The sequence below is a fragment of the Mus pahari genome, chromosome 1, assembly GCF_900095145.1.
Source record: "Mus pahari chromosome 1, PAHARI_EIJ_v1.1, whole genome shotgun sequence".
Taxonomy (NCBI): domain Eukaryota; kingdom Metazoa; phylum Chordata; class Mammalia; order Rodentia; family Muridae; genus Mus; species Mus pahari.
In genome coordinates this window covers 141654220-141681924 of record NC_034590.1, presented here as the reverse complement: position 1 = coordinate 141681924, position 27705 = coordinate 141654220, and the positions used below count along the sequence as shown (strand labels likewise).

Below are 27705 nucleotides of genomic sequence, written 5' to 3'. Positions count from 1 at the left end.
GTCTGTGGGTATCTGCATGCATGCACATAGTATATATAGAGATATGCAAGAACACATACACAACTATATATAAAAATTAACAAAACCCTTTTAAAAGCAGTAGAGTATCACAGAACAGTCAGCATGTTCTTTTGAATAATAACCTCATTTATAATCAAGCCAAAGGTGAAGTGTGTCCTTAGTGTGTCTGAATGGATCTAGCTTTCACACCAAATACAGTAAAAATGTTTCAGTAAGACACAGTGAAACCCAAAATTTACCAAGTCCACAGAAACCAAAAGATTGTAAACAAGTCAAGCTGGCTGTGTCGTTTTCTGATCATAAAATATTTATTAAGGTATACTCTTAAGGAATATAGTGAATATAAAATGTAGGATCACAATGTGAAGCAATTTTCATCTTCTCAAAAGCCAGCACAGCCCCCCTCATCTGCAGATGGAGAGAGACCACTAGGAGGAATTCCTGTGTGCCAGGTGAGGGCGGAGCGGCTTTTCAGAAACATTTACTACTAGAGCTTCAGACATCTGTCATTGCAAGAAAACACCACATTACACTAATGCAGCAACAATGCATTCAAATTGTTCTCATTAGTCATTAGTAGTCAATTTGCATAAAACACCAGAAAAAAGTCACAATGGAGATCACAAATGAGTTAAAAAATGAACATGTTCTTGCAAAACACGCACTGTGATGGAAACACATTAAAAAAAGTAGTATGCATTATTACAGAAGCTGCACTCATCCCAACAATCGCATCTGCCTTCTTGCCTGGAAAAGCAAAGTACAAGGAACAGGCACAACTAATACTTGGGAGGCAGTGTGTAGCTAAAATTTCATTTAACTAATTAGTCAATGATTTTTAAAATCCCCGTAAATCTTTTCTGTCCTGAGGTAGTTGCAAAATAAATCATAAATTGGGTAATCAACTACAGTGGAGGCTTTAAGTCTTCATCCATGAAAATGAGTTGTTACTGAGAAGAACTACCTTTTGCTATCTAAAAGACAGTTGAGAATGGGCCTCTTACTACACACACAGGAGGATGGCTGTGGGAAAAAAGAGGTACTGCTGCTTCCAGACGAAAGGCATGGTCCAGCACTGCTTTCTCCCTCCCACTCATTGTTAGACTTGTTACTGTCCAGAACTCCAGCAGGAACCACACAGAAGCACGCAGATCACCGGCCTTTGCTGTAGCCAGGGAAGAAGAGGTCAAGCAGAGCTTGGAGGGTCTCATTTAGAACCATGACGTAATTCTGCCCGAGATCATGGCGGCAAGCAGGACAGGAGAAAACCTGGGCCTTAAAGGAGCGCTGTAAGCAATCCTAAGGTAAAGACAGAAGAAAAACACACAAGGGGAGGGGCACGGAGGGAGGAGGACAGGAGAAAGCAGGGAGAGGGGGAAAAACAACTTCAATTCCATAGAAAATCACTCAACAAGTTATGCTCTTAATAAAAATTAGACACTTATACTCCTTACAAGAGAAAGGTCTAGGATGAACAGCCACGAAGGCCAGATTCTGTACTATATTGTCTACAGGTATAGCTTTACTAATGTGGACTGTGAGGCTTCAGGGAAATGTCTGAACTAGCTTGTGCCTTGACTTCCTCACCTAGTAAAGTGAGTGTTCGAGAGTCCTGAGAGAAGTGTAAAGAAAAATTATGACTCTGCTTCTCAGAACTAAAACACAGTTTACCGAACCCTTACCGTAATAGGTCCCCTGAAGCAAGCTTACTTGACTAAGCCTAGAGCCGAATGGCATATGGTCATCCACGTCAGAAGAAACCAGTGTGACATTACGTCAGTACATAAACTCACGCCTGGTAAGCAAGCTTCTTCCTCTGGCTTAGCTAAAGCTCGACTGTCCTCTTCCGCTGTAGCCACAGCACATCACTCAATGTACCCAAGCATCCTGACCTTTTGTTAAATGCATCAGTCTCTCAGTTTGCAGTGCAGCATCTCTGTGACAGGATGCTCACTGTCACAGAGAGAACAACAGTGATGCTACTGTGGCTTCTTATTCCCCACCTCAGCTCTCCCTCCCTCCAAGCACAGCAGAATACCTCCAACTATATGTACCAAGGACTAGTATTATGGAATTTTCACTGTGGCTATCTTACCATCAAGATGTAATTAGGAAGTTTTCTAACAAGAAAAGTGCCCATAGATATATCCTTCAGAGAAAAATGGTTGATTATATGCTAAAGACAGGGGGCACCCACTGTGCTGTCAGACCTAGCAAGGGACTGTGGATCTGATCTTACCTTACAGACGTTGTGAAGGCATTCGGTTGTGACGGGCTGGTAAACTAGCTCTTGGCAGCACACACACATAAAAGACTGTTCCAGTTTCTTCAGAAAATTCTATGATGGCGCCAGATAGTAGGAAAGAAGAAAAGATTAGCAGCTCAGAATATACTAATGAATTCTAAATGATGGCAGAAGCAAGCGCACACACGCATGAACACACGTGTGTGCGCGCGCACGCACGCACACACACGCACACACGCACACACGCGCGCGCACACACACACACACACACACACACACACAGAGCAAGGAAGGATCCAGTTCAGTGTAAATACAACAGAAAACACAGACAGCTCATCACAAGGCCATTCAGCACAGACGTCCCTTCTGTAAGCATCATTGCAGACTGCAGCAAATAAAATAATGAGGCAGTCTGTCTTTCCTGTTACAAACTACAATGTTTTCTGAAACTAAAGCAGCCCTGGGTAATACCACTAGTACCCAGTGTCACAGAACCCCATATCTTCCTAAGATGCTATGTACTATTCTGCCTCGCCTCAATTTCCAAGACACGTATTTTCCAATAAGTAAGATTTATTTAAAAGGACAAGTGTAAACATTACAAATAGACACTCTCTATCATCAAAAGCCACAATTAGTTCCAATTACCCTGACTGTGTGTGCATCCTCCCTCTCTTTTTAACCATATAGCCCAGGTTAGACTGGAGCTCAGACACTGGCCTGCTTCTGCTTCCTGTGTGCTGAGATTAAACACACACACACTATTACACGGATTGTTCTTCCCTTTAAACTAAACAAAGGGTGGGTTTCAAACAGTCCTAAGTATGAGCCTCCGTGTGGGTACGTGTTCACATAATCACAAGCTGTCGGGTCAGAATAACTGGATGCCGCACTGAGATCTTGCTAAGAGCAGGACAATCCACACCTGCACATTCACGTGCACTCAGGTAGCCTTTCTGTCCCATGCCCATCCCTACCTGAAACTCAGTGAAGTTGTCTGCAACTAATCAGCTATGTCCTTCCCAACAAGTCTAACTGCTCAACTAAGTTATAATTAACAACTGAAGTTTCTTAGTGTGGCCTACGTGAAGAGTCTGACCTAAGAGACTCTCTTTATCTCCATCCATCCATCCATCCATGGTCACTTGCCTAATAAGCAAGTTAAGTAATGCCCTCATAGAACAAAACTACTACACTCAGGCCATTAAAATAAGCAAGCAAGCAAACAAACAAGCCTCACCTTACTTTACCAAGGCCAACCCAAGATATCACATTTACAAGAAATGTAAATGATTTTTAATTAGTAACTTTTTCAGTAAATCTCAGATATAGCTAAACAGTATTCAATGATAGTGACCAATAAGCTTAATTTAGTAATGTTAACTATCTCTCAACCAAAAATGCAAAACAATCACAGGAGACCCTTCACACTAGATGGGAGGCAGATACCCCGTACATTATTCACTTCAGACATATGAGACGTTTTAGCAGTTGCAGTGAAGAATGAAGGCAACAGTGGAAGGAAAAAGAACAAGATGAAAAAATGTAACATATATACAGATGATTCAGTGAAATCATACTACTTTAGGAGGAAAGAAATAAAAATATTACACACACGAGATCAAATTAACAACAAAATAGGAGACACAGTAAATCAAATGAACTAACGGTTCCCATTTGAAGCTTTTTCATTTGGTGAGCACAACTTAACATGAAATCCACACATTAGCAGCATCATCATCAACAACAACAATAACAACCAAACAAAACCAAATCCAGGTCCCTATGTAGCCCTGGCTGTCCTGGAACTCAGTGTATTGTAGACCAGACTGTCCTCACACTCAGACAGACCTCTATCCTGTGAGTGATGGGATTAAAGGCATGTGACGGCAGGCCCAGCTTTCCTTTAAAATTTAATGATTGCAAAATCAAGAAGAGGTTGGGGAAAAAAAATCTAGATTTTTAATGTTTTTTTTAAGATCTAGATTTTAAAAAAAGAAAAAAACCTTTAAAAATGAAAATTACCTGTATATTCTTATATGTGTGAGAGATGGGATCCATAGAAATGGAATTGCATGCAGTTGTAAGCTGCCCAAACTGGGTGCTAGGACTCAAAGCTTGGGTCTTCTGCAGGAGTACTACAAGCTCTAACCACAGGGCAATCTCTCCAATCCCAATGACAAATATTTACACAGATCAAGACTGATTACTCAACTTCAAAGCTGTACACACAAGTTTGTTTGAAAATCATATAAACTATTTAAAACTTACACGATTAGATCATCTCATCTCTGAACTATAATATAACCAAACCTTTCTGCTGAGTTTTAGATTCAGCTGACTCAGTTTTACAACTGAAACATCTTCCTAAAGAGAGCACCTAAGTGTATGTTAATTAATTTAGGATTAAAATCAACATCTAAGAAGTTTAAAATAAACTTACAGCTGTTTAAATTTATTGACTCCTATTATTTCTGAAAAGTCAAGAAAATGGATTTAAAAACTACATAAAATAAAATTTGGACTTGTGAAAATCAGTTCCCATTTTTAGTATCAGAACATAATTAGTTAAGAAAAGCATTACATACTGGTCCTTCTACAAGAGATGCAAGTACTTCATCCCATAGCTTCTGGTTCTGGCAGTCTTCTCTGATCAGGCGCTGCTGCTGAGGCGTGAGCTGGAAAGCCTCGACTGCATCTGTTGAATCTGATGCCTTCAGCACTTTGGAGTCGCTTGGACAATCATCTAGGTCAATTTATAAAATATGTCATTAGACCCTCACAGTTCTTAGAAACCACACAAAGGTTCACTGGTACCAGTGCATGTAGCCGTCTCCCCTTGAGTCTAGGATACTGTGATGTTTTGTATATGCTCGGCCCAGGGAGTAGCACTATTAGAAGGTGTGGCCTTGTTGGAATAGGTGTGTCACTGTGGCTGTGGGCTCTAAGACCCTCACCCTAGCTGCCTGGAAACCAGTATTTTCCTAGCAGCCTCCAGATAAAGAAGAACTCTCAGCTCCTGCTACACCATGCCTGCCTGGATGCTGCCATGTTCCCACCTTGATGATAATGGACTGAACCTCTGATCCTATAAGCCAGCCCAAGTTAAAGTTTGTCCTTATAAGAGTTGCCTTGGTCATGGTGCCTGTTCACAGCGGTAACTCCTAAGACAGATACTTCCTATACTTGCTGCTGTGGCTGACTCTATTAAAGAGACAAACACCACCCCCAACAAAATCCTCTTACTATAATTGCTTATGAACTCCTCAATTTATTCTCTATTTCTCTTTATCAAAATGTGTTATCAGTCTACATGCTCTGCAGTTGCTACTTGCCATCTGAAGCTGGCCTTTTGGTGCTGTCACTGCTCTGCTTCTTTGACTGCCCCTTGGTCTTCTTCCCGTCCTTTTCTGAGGGGTAACCCGCTGGATACTGGTGGGGGAGGAAAAGAGACAATGTTGATTTAAATTTTACAGGGGGAGAGAGGGTCCAGATCCAGAAGAAAGTTTAAAGGGGAGGGGAGGAGAGGGGAGGGGAATGGAGGAGTTTTTAATGCTTTCTCCACATTTAATTTACATAAAGCAAATATACTTCCAGAATTCAAAGGACAAAATATGATTGAAATCTCCAATTCTACTTAAAGCCTTAGAGCCTTAACTGCTTCAATGCTCCACTTTATAATTTGATTATTGCAGTTTCAGATCTAAGAGAAGAAAATCTTCAAATGCTATGTTGGTGGCTTAAAAGAGCATGGGGGGGAACTAGGCATGAAGCAAGGGTAAAACGAGACTGATATTCAAATACACAAGATGAAAATTGTGGCTCTCAAAACAAAAAAATTGAGCACCAAATTTCTCATCTCCAAAATTAGGGGATGGAAGATGATTTTTAGAAAACTAAATGGAACTTAATTAATTTTCTATCACCTAAAAGATATACTTAAAGGGATACATTCTACCTCTTCACCTTCCCTGATAGCTATTTTAGAGAGAAGGCATGACTTTACGAGAATGCTCATGTTTAAAGCTCCACATATTTCTGGCCTCAGCTCATTACCATTAACCTATCATAGTAGATAATACTTTTATGCTTCTGCTCAGTCTCCAGCTAATGAATCTCATTTGAACAATCATTTCTAGGGTTTAAAGACAAGAAAAACACTCAAAGGTACGCATTCCCCTGCATGAGTGGTCAGACACTGCCCACAGTTCAGTCCCTATATGCAGCGGGACAGAGCCAAGAGTCAAGGACCATGCTGACTGGCATCACTGGAAGAACAATGGATGGGGACAATGGTGGATGAGCAACTCTAGAAGCCACCACTCCACCTACCAAAAACCCCTCAACCAAGTTCAAACAGAATTAAAAACACTTTGCTTTTCACTAACAGGTCAAGCTTTCCCAGCATGGTACCCAGGGAACCACCTTTGTCTCATTTCTTTCTGCATCCTTGTATACTCTCTATCTCAGTCTGCTGACCAGTTGCTATGCTGTATATAGATAAGACATGGAGATGATGTACATTCTTGTAACACGTGAGCAGTGCAGACTAAGGGGCTCTAACCTGCAATCGCAGACACAGTCTCCTTGATCGCTCGATTCCTTCTGAGGTCCAAGGAGCAGGTTCAACATCATCTCTTCTTAAAAGATAACGCCAAACCAAGAAGCCATGGCTGGATGAAATCTCTGGCCAGTATTTTACCACCTATATCATAATATTTCAGTATTACATTGAAATGTAAGGTTTAGACTAACCAAACATAAGGTTTAAATGTATCTGCCATAATTAAATGCAACCTCAAAAGATATTTGCTTTGCAGTTAACTACAGTAAATAAGAATATTAACATTGTTATGAGCTTATTTCCTACTAATATAGTTCTCACATAAGGATATAAGTTTAACATAGAAACACATTAACAGATTTTATTTTGCAAATTAGGTAGGAAAAAATGGTGGTGGATGATTTGCTTATTTTTTATCCAAGGACACAAATCCATTTCTAATACTCTATATATAATGCCTTGAAAAACTCGATTGGAATTATTAACATTAAAAGCATTTAATAAAGATACATAGTAGCAAAGATATATAATGATCAAATTAGTTACATAGTTTTTTCACACAGACTATATACTTAAAAAAGGAAATCTTGGGAGTAGAGTGGAGTGCTTGCCCAGTGTGTACAAGCCATTGGTTAGCGCTCTATCCACCAGTGCCACATAAAACAACAGAAGGGAAACCACCTGCACCCAAATACATACAACTCTGCCTTAGGAAACTTCAAAGATCAAAAAAATCAGTTCATGTATCTTTAACATTTATAGAAAAAGTAGAAATTCCAACAAAATAGCCTGTCCTTTCTCTAGCCCACCCAGGAGTCCCTGTGGTAATCATGTCTTAAAAGCCCCAGAATGACCCAGGAGACGTCATGCCAGATGGAGCACCTTATAAATGCCATCATATCTGTTGCCTTCTTCAGGAGCATATTTGCTGATCTTCCTCCCTTTAAAACTGCGTATCACTCTGACTGGCTTACCAGCTCTCCAATTCCGAGACTCTGCTCCAATTTTATCATCCAATGGAGCATCACAGTTTAGGGCCAATGCCCTAAAAAAGACAAAACGAAGTCTTTATACCAAGCAATCTTTCTTTAAGTGTAGAATCGAGTCTTTAGCACAGTTAAAAGGTGAAGCATGCCTTACCTTAAGATTAAGATATTATGGTTCTTTCCATATTATTCCAGACAATAGGATTATGCTTTCCCCCACCAGCAGAGAAGACATATCAGTTTTCTGATGTTACCCCCAAGCCAAGGGATTGGTTCTCAAAGAGCCTGTAGGGTTCTTCTGAAAGCAACACCATCTGTGCCATGTATAATAGAAAACAACTAGGAATACATGGGATGTCCTTAAAATGTCTGTGAGAAGAGCGAGAGGGCGGAAAACTAAGGCAACTGACTGCTTTAATAATTAAATTTGATAAAGTGAGGTAAACTGCTGGAAGAATGCAGAAAGAGATCCAGAAAAATAAAAGTTGTCAGCAAGGTACAAATGGCTGGTCTAGGTTTTCCACATTTCAAACAGCAGAAATTCTGTCTAAAGGATATTAAGAATAAGTATGACATGAGAATATCCTTTAAAGACCTCCACAAAATGATAAATTTAAGTGAATCAAAATGCTGGGGAAGTCACAAGAATGAAGAAATTAATGTCTTCAGACCACTATGGTTTACAGATGACACACAGCCAAGGAGGGTCACTATGCTGGAAGGAGAACACATACTGGCTGAAGCTTCCATTAGCATGTAGTGGTAAGTCAGTGAGCATATTTAGATGTTATAAGAACCTCTGAGGAGTAGCAAATTCTAAGAATAGAAGTCTACTCAAGTTGGGATATTATTTAAGATGCCCACCTGCTTCCTCACCTCAGTAAAAGAAAACATTGCTAACACACGAGTGTTAAAAGTCTGAGTCGCCTCAGTAGGTAAATAGCTGCCTTGTAAGCAGGAGGACCTAAGTTTTGATTCCTAGAATGTCCATATAAAATTCCAGGTCATAACCACAAGTATAGGGGCAGCACAAGTGGACTCGACACACAGGTGGGAAGATACGGGGAACCTGAGGGAGAGGGAACATGATCAAACATTGTGTGCATGTAGAAAATTCTCAAAGAACTTATAAAAATGCAGTATTTTAAAAAATGACTAGTGTAGTAATGAGTGTTTATCATCGCCGTGCTGTTACATGGAATTATGTGAACCCCTGTGGCTCAACAGTCAGTCAACGTAGCCTACTTGGTGAATTTCATCCAGGCCAGTAAGGGACACACATACAAATACAAATGCACATAAATAGTCCATTTTATAAAGTCAGATATGATTTACAACATCTTTTTGCGTGTATTTCTTTTTTATAGACTATGACTGACCTATGACAAAGAATCTCTTAAAAACGGTCATCTTCTTAAGGTAAATGCAGTATAACTTTTCCAGCTGTGTACAAAATTCAGCTTGCTAAAGTTATCTCTTTTACCTAAAGAGGAGATGCTTTAAAACATCAGGAGGTAGGATAAAATAAGCCATCATGGCTCACAACCATCTGATATCCTCATCTGGCTTCCTCAAGCACAAGGTACACACATGATTGAAAAAAAAATGCAAGGAAAAAAATCCATACATATAAACTAAAAAATTTAAATATTAAAATATAGCCATCTACCTAGGATTATTGTTGTAGAATAACTATTTGCTTCACAGCACTGAGTGACATGCTATCAAGTTCACAGGTGCCATTAATCATGATTACTGTCATCACTAAATGGCACTGTCAAGTTTTGGCATTAAGTTTACAGACTACTGAAAATTGTGAAAGGAGTCTCAAGGATGAAACAAGCCAAAAGACAGGCAATGCAGCTCTTTATCACTTTGTCACTCCAGCACCAGTGGTGGCTGAGGGCACAGACAGAAAGGACAGCTGAGACACCTTCATGTCCGCTTCACTTTCTGAAGTGGAGGAGCTGGTAAGAAATGGGCACCACTCAGAAGCAAGAAGGTATCAAACTTATTTTTGACAAAAAGCAAGAATGAACCGTACCATACACTGACTGCATGGTAAAGAGTGTGTATGGGGCCAAGTTAAAGGCCTTTACTTAGGTTTTCATATTCATCCGACAATATATTCTTTTTAAGACGTAAAACTGCAAGGTATACACATGTCTCCATGCCTAAAATAACCAGCCAGATGGTTAGGTCTACAAGACAATCAAATCTAAGTTGTTTTCAGTCTACTTAATTTTCACCATCCTCCTAACCACAAACATGTTTATTGTTGCCAATTATTTTCTAAGGAGTTGTAATATTACTTATTGCACTGTGCAAAAATATAAAAGGAATGCAACATATCTATTCCAAGTTGCATACTTAAGAAAGAAATTTCAGTAAAGTAAGATAATTTTATCACAGAAAAATATAATTGCCATACTTGATAACTTAAAAAGCCATTACTAAATTGAGATGCATATTCACTGACAAAAATTGGTCAGGTTATTTCTAACTTCTAAGGTCATTCCTCTTAAAGAACTGCCTTCTTTGTAGGAAAAGGGTAGCAAGGGATTGTACTTCTATCTCATGAATGAGATTTCACCAGCAAATCTGACCTGTCTCCTCTGCTAGTTCAGGAAAATAATCCTTTGTCGGAAATAATAAGATATAAAACCATGATTCTACATAACCTGGTACACAATAAAGTTTTGAAATAATATTGGTATATTTTTTTGAAATGGTACTAAAATTAAAGTGATACTACTTAGAATTTAGTAAAAAATAATCATTTTTACTCAATGCTAAAATGCTCTATAGGACATAAACTTAACTTTTATACAGTTCACAAAATTTTTACTATGACAAGTTATAAAGTAAGTTTTGCTATCTGGGGTTTGAGTTCTTTATTGTTTACATCAGCATGCCTTTATAAAATAAAATATTTGGAAATTAAATTCTGTATTCTATGGTAATAAGAATGTCTCTGTTAAAAGTCTACATTAATAGTCAATGTAAGGTGGGTCTTTTGTAACATATTGAGGGGATTTAGTTCAAAAAGAGCACTTTTATAATTTGGAAGTTAATTTATTAATACAATTTTAAAAGTGCATGGAGACGGACTGCTATTTCACTTACCATTCACATAAGTGAGTCACCTCTGAAGCACATCTGTCATGTGGAAGCTAATGTGCTGAGGGAAGCATCCCTTCAGTTGTGACTTACAGTGTACTAAACATGCCACTTCCTCTTCAATTCCACGTACATCATAAGGTTCCTGTCCTTCAAAAGTATCAACAGGCATGCTTATCAAGTATGGGGGGGGGGGCAGAATATGCTACTTAAACATGAACAGTATGAAAAATAAACAACGGGATGCTAATTTCATCTAACTCCTAGTTGAAGATTATTCCCTAGAGCTTAAATAACAAGTTCTAATGCTAGGATCCAAGTTTGGTGTAACCTCTAGAGGTAGTGTTTAGCACAGCACCTGTTCATGTTTGTTAGTGTCTGATCAGCCGATGGTGCACCAATTCTTTTATTACCAGCAAGATTTTTACCACCGCTTCCAGTATACGTGAACTCATCACCTCGGTCCTATGGGAAAGATATTTTTACAGTAAGATACTTAAACCTGAGTATAATTTAACAATTCTCACTTTAGAGTCAGAACATTAGGTTAAGATGTTATTGACATGTTTCTCAGAGAATTTGCCAAAATAAAGCAAAACATAACCAAGTGTGTAGTATACCTCACTTAATCTAAAGCTTTTGCTTCAAGCTATAGTTTGTAACATCTTCAAACACAGTCATTCTCATGAGTAACCCAGAGCATCCGATAAAACTAATGGGTTAGAATCATTTAGTTCAGTGGTAACTGACATATCAACACTAGCTTGCAGGTTCTTTATGGACAGTATCACTTTCATAAATATTTCACTACGGGATTCTTAGCTCTTGTTCACACAATACAGAAGTTTTCTGATAAATACTCAAAATTTGACATGAACATTAAATACCCTTTATAAAGTAAATTTACCTAAAAGCTTCACTGTACAGTTCTAATGGCATAGTAAGTTTTCCATATTTCATATTTTGAAACTATCCATGGTACACTCAGGTTAAAAAAATAAGCATTGCTACTATTAAAAAGAAATCTGGAAAACATTGAAAATCAAATGTAGTACTTGGCATCTACTAACTTTGATAAACATGCCCAAAGGATGTTTATCAAAGCAACATGATCATTTCTGTGGTAGCTACAAATTTATATAGGTATAAGTAAATCTTTTTTTTTTTTTTTTTTAAGATTTATTTATTATTATATCTAAGTACACTGTAGCAGTCTTCCCAGAAGAGGGCACCAGATCTCATTATGGATGGTTGTGAGCCACCATGTGGTTGCTGGGATTTGAACTCAGGACCTTCGGAAGAACAGTAGGTGCTCTTAACTACTGAGCCATTTCTCCAGCCCGGTATAAGTAAATCTTAATTGATTCAAATTTTAAAATAACTCAAGAAAAGCATCAGTACATAATTTGCCAATGCTAGCTGGTTAGCAATCTGGGTTTTTAAATTATATTTTAATTAATTTACTTGGTGATGGGGCATACTCATGCCACAGCCCACATATAGAGGTCAAAGGACAACTTGCAGGAGTCAGCTGTTTCCCTCCATCAGTGAGTCCTGGAAATCAAATTCAGGATGCCAGGTTTGGGCTAAGTACCTCTACCCACTGACCCAGTATTCTTTTTAAATAGGAAATCAGGATGAACTTAAGCCAATGTTGTTGTTGTTTTTTCTACTAAATTCTTACTTCTTTGAAGGTTGTTTGTTCCCATTCTTTGGATTAAAGCCTAACCAAACTTGTGCCTTGAGGCAGCCATGGTGGTGTACGCTATAACCCCAGAACTCTCAAAGGCTAAGAAAGACTAGCATTCAAGTATGGGACCAACTTGGGCTACACCATAAGGAATGCTGTCTATGAATGAATGAACAAATGAACAAATGAACAAATAAATGAATGAATAAATGAACGAATGCTTCTATTAGCCCCCAAACCTTCAACTCACATTAGATAATGAAATATTTCAAGTCACTGTTTTTTTAAAATAAGGAGTTAAATTTAATCTCTGGTGGGTATTCCATTGGAAGAAATGCTAATAAGCATATACAATAATGACCAAGAGCACCTCCTCCAATTCTCTCATGCACACCTATCTCCGTCTCGGCCTCTCTCTTTCCCCCATCTCCCTCCCTGCTTCCTTTCCTTTCCTTCCTTCTTTTCTGTCTTTTGTTGGTTTCCAGGCACAGCTCAGGCTGGTTTCAAACTTACTGGATAGCTGAAGCTGGCCTTGACTTCCCAGTCCCCCTGCCCCCACCTCCCAAGTGCTGGGGTAATAGGCCTACAACCATCATGCACTACTAAAATACTTCCCTACTTGATGAGAAACAATCCTTTACACTGTATCTGGATTGACTCCAGAATACTCAAAATCAAAATCACCAAGTTTCCAAGTTATAATCCTGAAAGCGCGAGTAGTGAGAGCTGGTCTAACCTAGACAAAACAGAACAGGCACGGTCTACCCGAAACAGTGCTTTAAATGTTAAAGAAAAAATAATTTTGAACATTCTTCAAGTAGCAACCAAATTATGATTAAAACTCTATAGCATACCATTAGCATATTTGTACTTCAATCATTAAGCCAACAAAAACTTTCTATTATCACAGAGGAAAAAGAAATCAGGCCGATTTGTTGTGTTTTGTACGCCATGAAGTAGCTTATGCAAGGCTGCTGCCATTGTCTAGGAAGAGTGCCTCCAAAGAAGCTATACCTGCTCAAAGACATAGTGGCCACTACCAAGTCACAGAATTTCCCATAATTCCACTCTGGTATCAAACTGATACCCTGTGCATGCTAGATCACAGAACTACATTCCTAATACACCACCCTCTAGTCTCTATTCTCCCTCACAAGATGCAAAAGAAGATACAAAGACAGATGGTTTTTATCAACTCCTGCCATCAACCAACCACACAGACCAGTATCTTCATCTCAGATTCCCCAGCTAATGATTAGTCCAAGCTTTCCTGGATATAGCTTTAATTTATCTCACAGTGCTCTCTACTGTGCCTGTAAAACACACATGGAGTGTGACCCAGAAATCATACTTCTTGATATAAGCACTATATACAATTGTGGACTACAGCTTTATCCCTATCATTTCTAATACTACTGTGAAACTACAAAAATAGGCTTAATCTAAAAAAAATTCCAGAAAATATATTTTTATAGTAGTTATCAACTGTGTAAGCTAAACCATCACATTAAAAAACAGACACTGCTAAATCTTATATAGAACCAATCACTTCAACAAAACTAGACTGAAAAAGAGACAGTAGTATGTGATGTATTTTGGGCACAGCTTTAGTACTTTTAGAAATGATCAAGATTGGTTCTAAAGAATAAAGTTACATCATTACTTACAACTTCATCTTCAAATCCTCCAGCCAGGACAAGAGAATAAGCCCCATCATTGCTGCGACCATGAATTCCACCAACATGCGGCCTGTGAACACCTGCTTCGCTCACCTATAAGGTAAAAGGAAAAGATGAAGTCTATCCTGAATGTATGAAACTGTGAAAATAAATATAATTAAGAGAGCCAACGGAGTCAAACTTACAATATGCTTTCATATGTGGTATTAAACTTTAAAGCCCAATCATGTCTTACCTCGAGTTCACTTTCTTATTTTAATTTTCCCAAATAAAAGCCTGAAGGTGCTGAGTTCTCCCCACCCAACCAGTTCTAGTCCTCGATCTTGCTCCGAGACCTGCATACTAACAGACCCTTCTGCACCGCCTTATTTTGTTCCTTTCAAATCCAATCAATCATAAACAGAATGATCTTTTAATGTGTTGATTTCTGGCACAGAGTCCCATGAAGTAGCCCTGATTGGCATCATATTCACTAGGCTGACCTTGAATTTGCAGTCACTCTTTTACCTTTACCTGTGAAGTGCTGGGATCACAGGCAGTAGCTATCGTGCATGCCTCAGAATGGTCCTTTATGGATAATTTTTGAATAGGGCTGAGATGGTTTAGTGCCGTGCAAGAAGGGAGACCACTGTTTGGTAGGTATAGTGGCCTGCCTGTAATCCCTCTTTAGAAGGCAGACAGGGAATTCCTGGGGCAAGCTGGCTGTAGTACTATAGGCTAGCCCTAGGTTTCACTAGAAAATACTAATTCTTGATATTATAAAACTCATCAAAAGCCTGTGGTTGGGAAGTCAAAGATCCTATGAGAGAAGCTGCAGTTGCTGGTTGGCTACACAGATACAACGTGGTTCTCAAATCGTCGTCTAAATAACTGTATTTATGCCTGCAGATTATTGTTGCTGTTGGCTTTTTACTGCATACTCCTAATAGTCAAAGTACTGAGAATAAATGACTGCTAAATGCCCATCCGTAAGTTGGACATCTGTAAATCCCACTCCAAGACTCTGGGAACGGTGCCAGAGAAGGGGGCGTAAAGAAAGTAAGAGCCAAAAGACGTGGGGAAAGGCGAAGAACTTTAGTACTGGATTAATTGGCTCTAAGTGGCCCACTATCTTAGAATTCACTCAAGAAAAGATTCAAAGAAAATGTTTAAAACGAAGCCTAAAGCTTAATGACAATAAGCTTAATGTGATAAGCATTTATCACATAACTTAAAATTGTTTCAAATATTAAATTTCTAAAAATTTTTCTGAGAAGCTGGGTGGTGGTGGTTCACTCCTTTAATCACAGCACTAGGGAGGCAGAGGCATGCGGTTCTGTGAGTTCGAGGACCACGAAGTCTACGAAGTGAGTTCCAGGACCACCAGGACTATAGACAGAGAACCAGCATGTAACACAGAACCATATGGCAGAGAGAGCAGAGATAACTGATGTGTCACTCTGAGTGAGGGTGTGCTTCTGTCTGACCATGTCTGGGGAAAGACTCATTCCAAGTAAGATCATCTATCCTAACGAATGAATGGCATATGCTACTTAACTGAGACTCATTCATAATGAAAACCAAAAGTAAACATCATCTGAATTCTATTTAATTCTATGAATTTTACCCTTCCAACTATGCCAATTCAAAAGCATACCTGAACTCTGAATCTCCAAGTTGATCCAACAGGAATACCAGGGATTGGTCCGTAATGATTTGAAGGGACAATAGTACATTCTTTTGTTCGACCAACACAAGCCATTCCCTGTAAGTCACAAAAGAAGCTGTTTGAGAAATCAAGTATATAAAAGTGTTTTCAAGATTTCCAATTGCTATAAAACGTGAATAAAATAGCTGGATGAATGAAATGGTTATTTACACAATTTTCACTGATACTAACAATTAAGTTGTTTAATCTTGGTTACTACCACGACCAACACCGAACCACTCTGTCCTGTTAACAGACAGTGAGAGGGAGGCGGGCCTGTCCTTACCCTGCCCCAGTCCCTCCGGCTCTCAGTACTGGCTGAGGGCATCTTCGCTTTCTTCTTACTCAGCTTGAGTCTCTCCCCAGCCTTTACCACCTCACTGGAGTCGGTTTTACAGGAAGGACAATACCTTAACAGAATAAAAAAGAAAGAACAAACAATGTCTGGTAACTAATCCCAGTAACAGAATAATGGCCTTACTACATTAGAAAAAGTATTAAGGTATACTGGGTTAGACCAGAGTACCAATTGTCACTAACATCTTAAACTTTTCAAAAATATTCACAGGATAAAAGCTGATAGCAAAAATAAATAAATAAATAAATAAATAAATAAATAAATAAAAATAAAAAAATTCTTGTTTTGCTTCTAAAGTATTTCGAGATTTTGTATTATCCACCCTGAAATTCAGTCCAAAAGTCTGGTGTATGGGGGAGGAACATAATTCTTAATCTTATTACCAACTCTAATAAAACGTTCATTTGAAATTCTCATACAAACTAAAGGAAAAAGAATCTAACAGTTAAAAATGCAATGAATACATCTTCTCATCTAGCCCGGTGATTAGAACTCTCAAAAGAAACAAAACAAAACATATACAAGCGGCCAGTGATGGCGCAGTAAAAGCACAGGGTCACTGCCACCAAGGTGGCTAACCTGAGACCAATCCCTGGGACCCAGATGGTGGAAGGAGAGAAACGACTACCTCAAGTTTTTTCTAAACTTCACACTTATACTGTATCACATCAACACACGATAAATAATTGAAACGCAATCTAGAAGGATATATATGAGTGTGTGTGAATGGTATAGCTTTTGGGCAGAGCTACAAGCCAAGCCTTGGGTTCAAGACTCAACATCACAAAGTCTAGTCCACCATAGTAAGTGCACAAGACAGCACCTCTAGACCTGCCCCAGCTTTCTGCATTTGTCTGTCCTTTCTCATAAACAGCATTAATACTTTCCAAAAACCTGTCTAGAGAATAAGGTTACTGTCTATCAAAAACTGGGAATGTCAAGAGATACCAACAAAATAATTCACTGCCAAATTCATCTTACATTTGCCTCTTTTCTTTCATAATTATCTTTTCCATATAAGTTTTAGAGTAAAGAATACATCTATGCCCACTAGTCACTCCTAATTATCTGCACTACTGGGGAAAAATGAAAATTCTTTAGTTCCCTCCACTTGAAAAAAACTATTTGAAAAGTCATCACATACAAGGTTCTTTCCACTATATACACTTCCACCAAAACAAGGGACAAGTGTGAGATGAGACTTCAGGGGGACACGGTTACTAGCCATATGATCATGGGAGTCAGGAGGAGGAAGAAACAGAAAGAGTCATAGCCCTTCTCCATTTTGTTGTTTTAATTTGAAAAGTGGGATGGCTCTATCCACAATCCCCGTGTGTGTGTGTGTGTGTGTGTGTGTGTGTGTGTGTGTGTGTGTTGTATACATGCATGACACACATGGAGATGAGAAGACAATAGAGTTGGATCTCTCCTTCTACTGTGTGGGTCCCAGGGATTGAACTCAGGTCACCCCTGACATAATATCCGTATCTACTTAACCATGTCACCGGCCCCTTTCCTTCATCCTTATACCCCCGTGGTTTGTGTAGTAACACTGCCATCATGTTTGCAATGAGCCTACAAAAAGATTACAGGAAAGAAGAGCTGTCTGTTCTTCACACTGATACTAGCTAGCCACTTGGGGTATCAGTATTCTTGACTAGTATACCCCTTGCTTTAAAACCTTCCACGGCAGAAGAGGGGTGGTTCTAGAGAAACAGCTCAGTTGTTAAGGGCACACACTGCTCTGTCAGAAGACCAGAGTTTGATTTCCAGCACTCATCAACTCCAAGGAATCCTACATGCATGCACAGAATTTTAAAAACTACTTTACAAGACTCCTTAGTGTGATTATTTAAGTTCACTATAAATCTGACTAGGCACCTCCCCTAATCTTTCATTAGTGGTTTGTTTCTAACTACAACTACACAAGTAAATTTAGATTACAGTAAGTATATTTAATCTTGGAGCCTTGTTCTACTTAAGAACTTCCTAAAAATTAGACACAATATTCATATAAAACACTGCTGGTATATGTTAAGTATTTAATTCCTAAGAACATAACAGGAAATACAACATACTAGGAACATACTAGGGGGTTGAAAGTCATTATAAAGGCTGACTGGATATGCCTAAGTGAAAACCTGAAGGATGAATATTACAGTGAAGGTAAATGTAATGCTTCCAAGAAGAATCAAGTTTGAAAACAGAGACAAGAATATGACTTAAAGAGATGAAAGACACGGCATCTGGATAGAATGTAGGGTATTTAAGCAAATAGGGAGAAAAACAGTATGATAGAAAGACTGAAAAACAACTAAGGTGTGTCATCCCAGGTCCTTTTAGGCAACTTAAAGCCTCGAAAGCAAAGGCCAGCAACCAAGTCTGCACTTCTGAATGACTTCATACTCGGGCAGGACCATAAATCCAAGTCTATAAATTTAGAACCCAGTTCAGAGCTGTACAGTAAATTAATAAAGGTATCAATGCCAAGTGACCACCAGCTATGGCATTTTAAATGCTTTAATGTACCATGTATCTGTGCTTGACCAGGAGTGGTGGCACAGTCCTGTAATTCAAGATCCTGGGAGGCAGAGGCAGGCAGATTTCTACCAGTTTGAGGCCAGCCTGGTCTACAGACAAGTTCCAGGCCAGCCAGGGCTACATACTAAGAAACTATCTGAAGAAAAAGAGAAAGAGGAAGGAAGAAAGGACAGAGGGAGGGAGGGAGGGAGGGAAAACAAAGTCCTGGTGAGGATACCAGTATTCCTCTTCTGGGACTTTCTCCAAAGGCGGGCTCAGGCAATAAATGTGATAGGCCATATTGCACTCATCACACAGAAGCTGCATGTTGGGGTCCCGCTTCTCTCCACACTTATGACAAGAACACATGTGACAGGTCTTATCTGGGTCTCCACCACACAGGTCACATTCAGGGTCATTTTTCCCTATAAAGAACAAAATTATGGAAATGTTACTCTTTTATATCTAGTAGTCACATAAAGTCAGTGCTCTTAACTACTGAGCCATCTCTCTCTCTCCTCCCTCTCTCTCTCTATACAAACACACACACACACACACACACACACACACACACACTCGAAAGATAAGAAAGAACAAATGATTCACCCCAGATTTACTAAATCAGAATTTATGAAACGAGCCCATGAGTATACCTGTGTGTGTGTGTGTGTGTGTGTGTGTGTGTGTGTGTGTGTGTGTGGTGGGGGTGATAGCAATAAACACAGGAATAGTGTATATTAGTGCCACAAATTGAATTATATACATACTGATGTTAAAGACTGGATAAGGACATAAAGAAAATGTCGGGAGAATCCCCCAGAGGGCCACCCCAGGCTCGGCAGGCGAAAGCACCTGCCACCAAGCCTGACAGCCTCAGTGCGAATCCCAGGACCCACATGATGAAGGAGATTTCCTAATGGAGTCCTCTGGCATCAACTTACACACTGGACCACACATATATAAATAAGTTTTAAAAAAAATACTTTTTTAAAAGAACACACATGGAGAAGCAGTTGAAAGACCATTTTACAAAACAACAGTTAACCACAAGCTATTCACTTATCCTAAAAAGTGGTCTACTTCATAACTCCTGCAAAAGTATTCACTGGTCAATAAAACTAGATTTGATCACACAACACACGGAGTCTAAGCCTAACAGAAAAACTCGTACTTAAAAACTTTCCATCTGCAAAGGAAAGAGGACGGGCTCCAGGCTTCTCAATCTTGAAGATTTCATCTACAAACATTACTCGGCAGTCATTTAATGTTCCTTCAGAACCCCTGCTTAAAAAGAGGAAGAAATGTTAACTTCTATAAGCAACATTTAAGTTATGTGAAAATAATAAGCCATTGGAGACATTTACTGTATTTTTCTCATTTATAAATTGATTGAGCATATAGTTATTACGATTACCCTGGTCTACGGTTTTTAGTAGTAGTTAATTTTCAAACTTAGATATAACTTCAGAGTAACAATCAGAAATAAAGAAAATCAGAGACTTTATTAGATTATCTAATAAGAAATAGCTGTCTTATGCATTTAGCATAAAAACTAGGTTAATGCATCCCTATTAATCAAAATAAGATTCAAACATATTTCCAATATTTCTGGCTAAAACAAGATGGCCTCTTACTAGGTATCTTTCCAAATATGAAGCCACACTTATTTTAATTTATACTCACTTACATATTCTTCTGTTTCCTAACTGACTGTGAACTTGTCCCTCCCTTTAAAAACTATTATTATGAATTATGTGAATGTGTACAGGCCTGTGCAAGTTGCTCACATGAATCCAGGCACCTGCATGAGCTGGATCTGTGAATCCCCTCGGAGCTGGAGTTACAGTGGGTGGTGAGCAGCCTGACTTGGGTGTTGGGAGTCACAGGGTCCTTTACAAGAGCAACAAGCTCTTAACTGAGCTACCTCTCCAGCCATATTTATCTTTCTTAATCATAGCTTTTCCTTTGTATTTGGAAAACTTGGTATATATGGATTTAATAATTTTATATATTTGCTTTTGACTCTTGTGAATTCAACATTATATCTACTTTTTAAGAGAAAGGGTAGCATCCATTTACATTCTCCATTTAAATTTTCTATTAAAAATTTAATATTAAATATAATACATAAAACTGTTCAGGTAACTATGTAACTCAAGCAGCTGTGAGGTAAAGCTCTTTTGTTATCAACTGTCATGCCACCTTGGAAGTAACCATTTCTTCACATCTTCTCAAGAGTTGTATTAACTTACTTTTCTTAAATTTTATTCCTTGTCTGACTCCCTAAGCATATGGCAAAATTCCACCATACATTAAGTCTATAATCTGTCAATTTTGTACTACCTTTTCTTCCTTGCAATCTGCCTAAGAACATGAGTCGCCTCCTCAGTCTCAGGTTTTGACATTTGTATTTCTAGGGAATGGGGATACTTAACTAAAGTTAAAATTAAAGACACCCCATTTAAATCTAACACGCCACATGTGTATAGGAGCCCAGAGGCCAGAAGTGAGCACTAGATTCCCTAGAGCTGGAGTTACAGTTATAGTGTTATAAGATGCCCATATGGGTACAGAACCAAACATATGTCCTTTGCAAGAGCAGTAAGTGCTCTTAAGCCACCGGTTCTCAACCTTCCCAGAGTTGCAACCCTTTAGTATATTCCTCATGTTGTGGTGACTGCCAATCATAGTATTATTATTACTATTATTACTATTACCACTATTACCACCACCACTACTACTACTACTACTACTACTACTACTACTACTATTATTATTATTTTGAGACAGGGTTTCTCCAAGTAGCCCTGGTTGTCGTCTACTACTACTACTACTACTACTACTACTACTACTACTACTATTATTTTGAGACAGGGTTTCTCCAAGTAGCCCTGGTTGTCTTGGAACTCTTTCTGTAGATCAGGCTGGCTTTGAATTCACAGACATCCACCTGTCTCTGCCTTCCAAGTGCTGGGGGTGTGCACCACTGCTGTCTGGCTTATACAATTATTCTCATTGCTACTTATAACTGTATTTTTGTTACTGTTATGAATTCCAATGTAATATCTGATATGCAGGATATCTGATATGTGAACCCTGTGATTTTAAACTACAAAATATATTCCTATCCTCAAACCATCTTTGCTTCTTTTATGGATTTTATGTTCCTGACACTAAGTAAGAACTTAGCAGTGTTTTACAATTGGGAAAGCTATAACATAACCATTACAATAATCAATATTTGCCTGTCCATCTTTCCACTCATGTTTAATCTAGTCACCAAAGCAATTTTCTACCTCAGGATCGTTTAGACTAGAAATCTTTCTTAAAATAGCAGCTTCTTTTTCTTTAAAAGTGTTCATTTATTATTTGTTTGTTTTGAGACAGGATCTCACTACGTTGCTGGGTTGGCCTTGAACTCAAGAGATCCTCCTGTCTATGAAACTCTGCTGCAACTTTAAGGTGCCACCATGGTCCATACTATTTTGTTTTGTTTTGTTTTGTTTTGTTTTTTTAAATAAGCTCAATACTATGAGTTTTGGTATTTCCTGTTGTATGGCACCTTTTTTATACTTCCTATAATCAAGTATACCATAAGGTTCCCTACACAGTCAAGTTATTTTGGTGGTTTCTTCAGATTTGTATACATATGTAAATTATAAATAGTTCAGAAATCTGTAATTAAATTGCATCTTAGTTAACAGAATTACGTTTGTATTTCTCTAGAAGGGTCTGAAATCTAGTTTTCTAAAATATGAGCTTTAATTCTAATATCCTAATACAAGAACAACAAAAATCTTTCTTCAGCAGGCCCTAACGGTCTCTATCCTCATATCTCAGGGTTATCAACTATTGTCATGAGTCAAATCAGAAGCAGTCTAAGTTACGTAGTCAAATGTTCTCATAGCTGCAATTCTCAAACAAAGCTGTTAAATACAAAACCAGCACAGATAATAATCAATGGGCACTGCTGTGTTCCGAGAAAACTGTCTACAACCACAAGCAGCGTGCTACAGTTTACCTACCCTTACTCTCTATGAACCATAATAAATGTGTGCTCCTAGATTTGTCACCTTTTGCCATGAATGTAGTTAAATACAACATGAACAATATATAAATCTGGTTCTTTCTTAAGAAGTGAAATCTGTTAGTGGCATGCTAAATTCCTTCACCGATCAATACAACAAATCTGATATCAACCCACTATATAAAAACAAGAAATGAATATAGAATTTAAAATTAAATTTTAGAAACTCCTTAACACATACTATCTTTTAAAAGCCAAATGAGTGACTATTCACTTAATTAAAATGGAAAGGAAGCCGAGAGAGGGGTGCAGTGGCAACCTCCCTGGGTAAGCGCTCTGTAAGATAATACCTACTAGCTATTACTTGAGAAAAACCCTAAATCTTCCAGGCTAGAAAACAGAAGTGAAGTTGTCATCTGCAGTAATACATTACTATGTTATGGTTTTGGGTATTGTTTCATCTATAAGAACTCAACAAAGCACAGATTTCTCTAGTCAGACACTTCTATATCCAAAAATTATCTTTGACCTTAAAGATGAAGATATATTCAGTTGTAATATTCTCAGAATTTATAAAAATATTCCCCTCTAAGATGAAAATTTCTCTCTAACCTCTTCTTTAATGAGAATATGTGTTGCATATCTGAGAATTACATTCCTAATTGAGTAACTAAATAGCATTAGTGACAAGAACCTTACCCCAGGAAAACTTTTACACGAACTTCCTTTTTGGTCCTTGATATTGTCTTCAGTGTGGTAATTTCAGCATCATACCAAAATCCTCTTTTGCCTGGATTTTCTACATTGTAATTAACCATTACCACATCACCAACATTTAGTTCATTCCATTTTAAAATGGTCCTTGCTCGTGGTCGAAGATCCTTAACATTCATTTCTAGTATACCACTTTCTGGATATCTGAAGGAAGAGGAAAACAACCCACACAATGGAGTTTAGGATTATTTCCACAGAAGGCTGAATTTGTATGCACTATATACAAAGACGTCATTTACAGAGTTGAAGAAAAAACTAAAGTTTCCAATGGTGGAGGTGGCACGTGCTGGTAAGATGGGCTGAAGAAGTGGAGGTAGGAGATGGAATTAGAGATCACCCTGGATTATATCTTTAAAAAGTGTATACATATATACATACATATAAACAGGTAGCAACATCTTTTATTACTGGGTATATTTCTCACTTGTACTGCAACTCAGATGAACATGAATGAACTCTCCCCCACCAAAGCAAGCCCCACACAGGTACTTTCATGGCTTACACAGTGTTAGGCAAGCACATTCCATGTTCTGTATACATCATCCTATTGAGTTGGGATTTCTTTCCAGACTTATTGTTCTGTGTGTCTGTGTACATGTGAATATATACCATGCCTGCTGAGGCCATCGCATCTCCTGGTGCTGAAGTTGAAGGCAGTTTTGACAATTCAAAGTGTGGGAGCTGGAAGCCAAACTCAAATTTTTTATAAAAGCTGAAAGTATTCTTAATGCTGAGCTACATCTCCAGATCCTGTTTGTTTTTAATGTAGTGATTTTATTTTTGTCAAATATTGCTGTCATAATATCCTAAATAAGACTGTTTTTCCTGATACTTAAATGATATTTATTAATGATTTTAATTAACATAGTAAAAGCTGCGGAAGTCATCAGTTGTTAGCTAAGAGATGGAAATAGTAAGAACACAAATTTTGTTTCATATTTAACTTTAGAAACTATGTCAATAGGGGTCAGGGAGATGACTTATCAGCTAAAGGAAGTGGAGGACCTACGTGGCAGCTTACGACCATCTCAAACTCCATTCCTGTGGGAGCCCACACCTTCTTCTGGCATCTGTGAGTACCTAGTATACACATGGTGTAGAGGCATACATGCACAAACAAAGTTAATAGGGGCTGGAAAGATGGTTTAGCCATGAAGAACATTTATTGCTTTATTAGAGCATTTGCTCCCAAGAGCAGAGTTTAGTTCCCAGCACCCACATGGCTATAGATGGGCTGTGTTCTAAGGACTTCTGTGTGTCAATGAATCACTTGGATTATGGATGGCCTTAAGAACTCTAATTCAAGCTTTGAGGGTCCTGTTCCAGAGATATGCTTCTTCCAACCAAACTATAACATAAAAATACATTTTACCATTCCAACATATTAAAGTGTCCAGTCATGAAAGGCTGCCCATATAGGTATTCATATACAGTACATACCAAAATTCCAGACTCTCCAAAGCAAATATTCAACCCATGTTATACTAAAAAATTCTCCTAAAATATAATTATCCAAACATCAGCCAAAACCAGCTAGATAAAAGGCCTTTTAAAGGAAGGCAGCCTGAGATCAAATGTCAGTTCTTTCCTAGAAATGCTAAAAAGAATAATTTTTACCTATTTTTGGGAAGCAGATATTAAGATGAAGGTTGACAGTTATAAACAATATGGGGAAAGATCTTAACTAGGTGATAAGGGCCCTCAACCCATGGTGACAGCCAACTGTGTTGAAAGGCAGGGTGGGGGGTATAGGACATGAAAGGTCTCAGATATCTGGGTAAATCTTGTCCAACTCAATACTAAACTCAGGTACAGAAATTAACCAGGGACTGAAGGGGACTCAGAAAGTATACGACCTTGGCTCAAACGCTGTGCTCATCCGCTAACTCAACTTCTTGAAGCTGATGGTAGGCCCTTCTTGGACCTCAACAGCATACCACCAGGGATACTAAAGCTGCATATCAAGCCATTTATTCCTCAAATGATTTCAACTCTGTGACTCCCTTCAAAATAATCCACTGATACTTAAACATGCAGGTCAAAACTGGCCATGAGTTGATGATAGTGACTGAAGTTAAACAATTACGTTGTTCTCTCAATTTGCCAACCAGTTTACAGATTTAACAAAACCAAAAGTAGAAGTTAAAAATCTAAACATAATTGCCTGTCTGCATGTTTTAACTTTCCCCTTATATCCGCAGAAAATTCATGCTAAAATTCAGGGCTTATAAAGATATGGTGTCTTCTGCCCCAGCCCACCACACCTCCTGACTTCTAAGTATATCCCAGAGCCAACTGCTTTCAGTTCTGAGCTCTTTTTTTTGCAGGAGGCAAGGAGGAACATGCACAACAAAATCAAATCCAGGGCCTTAGACATTGGCATGCCAGGCAAGCACTCTACTTCAAAGCCATCTTCTATCTCAGCATTAACAAATAAGATGCTACACTGTACTTTTTAGATGGTTACTCTACCTTTCCTCCAAATCTACTTGGCTCACTCGTACCTTCTACATAGCACATACCAGGAATTATTTTAAGTTGTTACACATGTTTTATAACAATCCTATGACATACATAGTAGACATTTTATCCTAATCTTGCAGAAGTAAAGCAGAAGTTGTTTTAGATAGTGGTAAGAAGCAAATGTTTCTAGACTCCATATTTTTAAACAAGAGTTGGAATACTTTCTTGCTCTTATTAGTATATTATACCATGTGACTTTTAAAAGGTCAGAATTTTTAGCCAAGTAGTGAAGTATAAGTTAATTCCATCTTTTTGTTTTCCTTCTGCTAACTTTTCTTCTTGGTTGCTGTTTAATGTTCTAGATTCTGCCAGTTATAAAACTCCTCTATAAACAGTTTAGATTATCTATGGGGATCTTCAGAATTCCTTTCCTAGAATGTTCTGTCTTTTCCAACTTGAAGGGCCTACTCGGTAAGCCTGTATTTTATGATGGTATCTCCTTCCATTGTCTGATGTGCTGAATACTATTTCCTATATATTTTATACCTTCTTTCTTGGGTAAAACACAGCATAGCAGAAGTGGCTAAACTGCTCTCTAATACACATTAACCAAATCAATCATCCCAGACCCCTATTCATATGCTACTTCCAAGTACCCAGGAAACTAAAGTTCTCTCAAATGCTGGTTTGTTTCTGGTGCATCGATTTCATATTTCTCTAAAATGTTAACTGGACCTGGAAGTGGGACTTCGGATTACCACTATGCCTATAATTTTTAATCCATCTTTAGAGCCCTTTCTTATTACATACCCTTGACAATATAGTAATAATGTCTGTCAAGTCCATTTTCTGCTTCTTCCACTGTTCCTCTTCAAGATCACAAAACACATCCTGTACCTTGTAGTGTTGTAATACTCTTATCACAGCACTCACCTGGTCAAATGGCAAGTTTTCACTGAGACAGCCTGTGTGAACTTTAGGATATTTGAGTTATAACACACTTTTGGAAGTATGTTTAGCTCATTAAATAAAAATCTGCTTTTATAGAATTAAAACTCTTTAAAAACTACTTTCTGTGTATGAGTGTTTTTGCCAGTGTGCATGTATGTGGACCATGTGCAGATGGTGCCCACAGAGGCCTAGGGAGAGCACCTGTGGCTGGAATTGGAGAAATCCATGGTTGTGAGGCACCATGTGAGTACCAAGCATCCATCCTATGTAAGAGCTGCTCAGTGCTCTTAACCTCTGGTCCAGGTAGCCACTTCTTCCAGCATGACACTGAGGAAAACTGCAGACTATACCAAACACTCTTCGAAAAACGGAAGATTGAACAACTTCTAAAACAAGGCTTAAAGGATTCCTAAGAAGCTGGAGTCATGGGTCAAGGTCAGCTTCCTTTCTACTGCACCAAGAGGCCAGTCTCTGCTCCCATAGGAAGAAGAATCTAAGTACCTGTTTCTCAGAACCTTATGTCAAGGCATATTCTACAGAGCTAAGCTACAGCATTCTGGATTTTATCACACTTTGGTGAGATTTAGATTCTCAATAAGGCTTAAATAAATCAAAAGCTT

At 38.4% G+C, this 27705-nt stretch overlaps 1 protein-coding gene across 1 annotated transcript in view; it reads right to left on the bottom strand.

Moving 5' to 3' along the window:
* Positions 1–310: 310 nt before the first annotated feature.
* Uhrf2 (ubiquitin like with PHD and ring finger domains 2) overlaps positions 311–27705 on the bottom strand; it is a 61480-nt gene continuing 34085 nt past the window's right edge. The window contains exons 4-16 of the mRNA XM_021200625.2: positions 23597–23815; positions 20042–20151; positions 19109–19295; positions 16279–16402; positions 15942–16049; positions 14294–14398; positions 11295–11401; positions 7713–7875; positions 6831–6971; positions 5602–5698; positions 4855–5012; positions 2261–2359; positions 311–1320 (exon numbers count right to left, since the gene is read on the bottom strand). Coding sequence (XP_021056284.1) covers positions 1174–1320; positions 2261–2359; positions 4855–5012; positions 5602–5698; positions 6831–6971; positions 7713–7875; positions 11295–11401; positions 14294–14398; positions 15942–16049; positions 16279–16402; positions 19109–19295; positions 20042–20151; positions 23597–23815 — 1765 coding nt within the window. The 3' untranslated portion in view covers positions 311–1173. The remainder of the gene's footprint in view (positions 1321–2260; positions 2360–4854; positions 5013–5601; positions 5699–6830; positions 6972–7712; positions 7876–11294; positions 11402–14293; positions 14399–15941; positions 16050–16278; positions 16403–19108; positions 19296–20041; positions 20152–23596; positions 23816–27705) is intronic.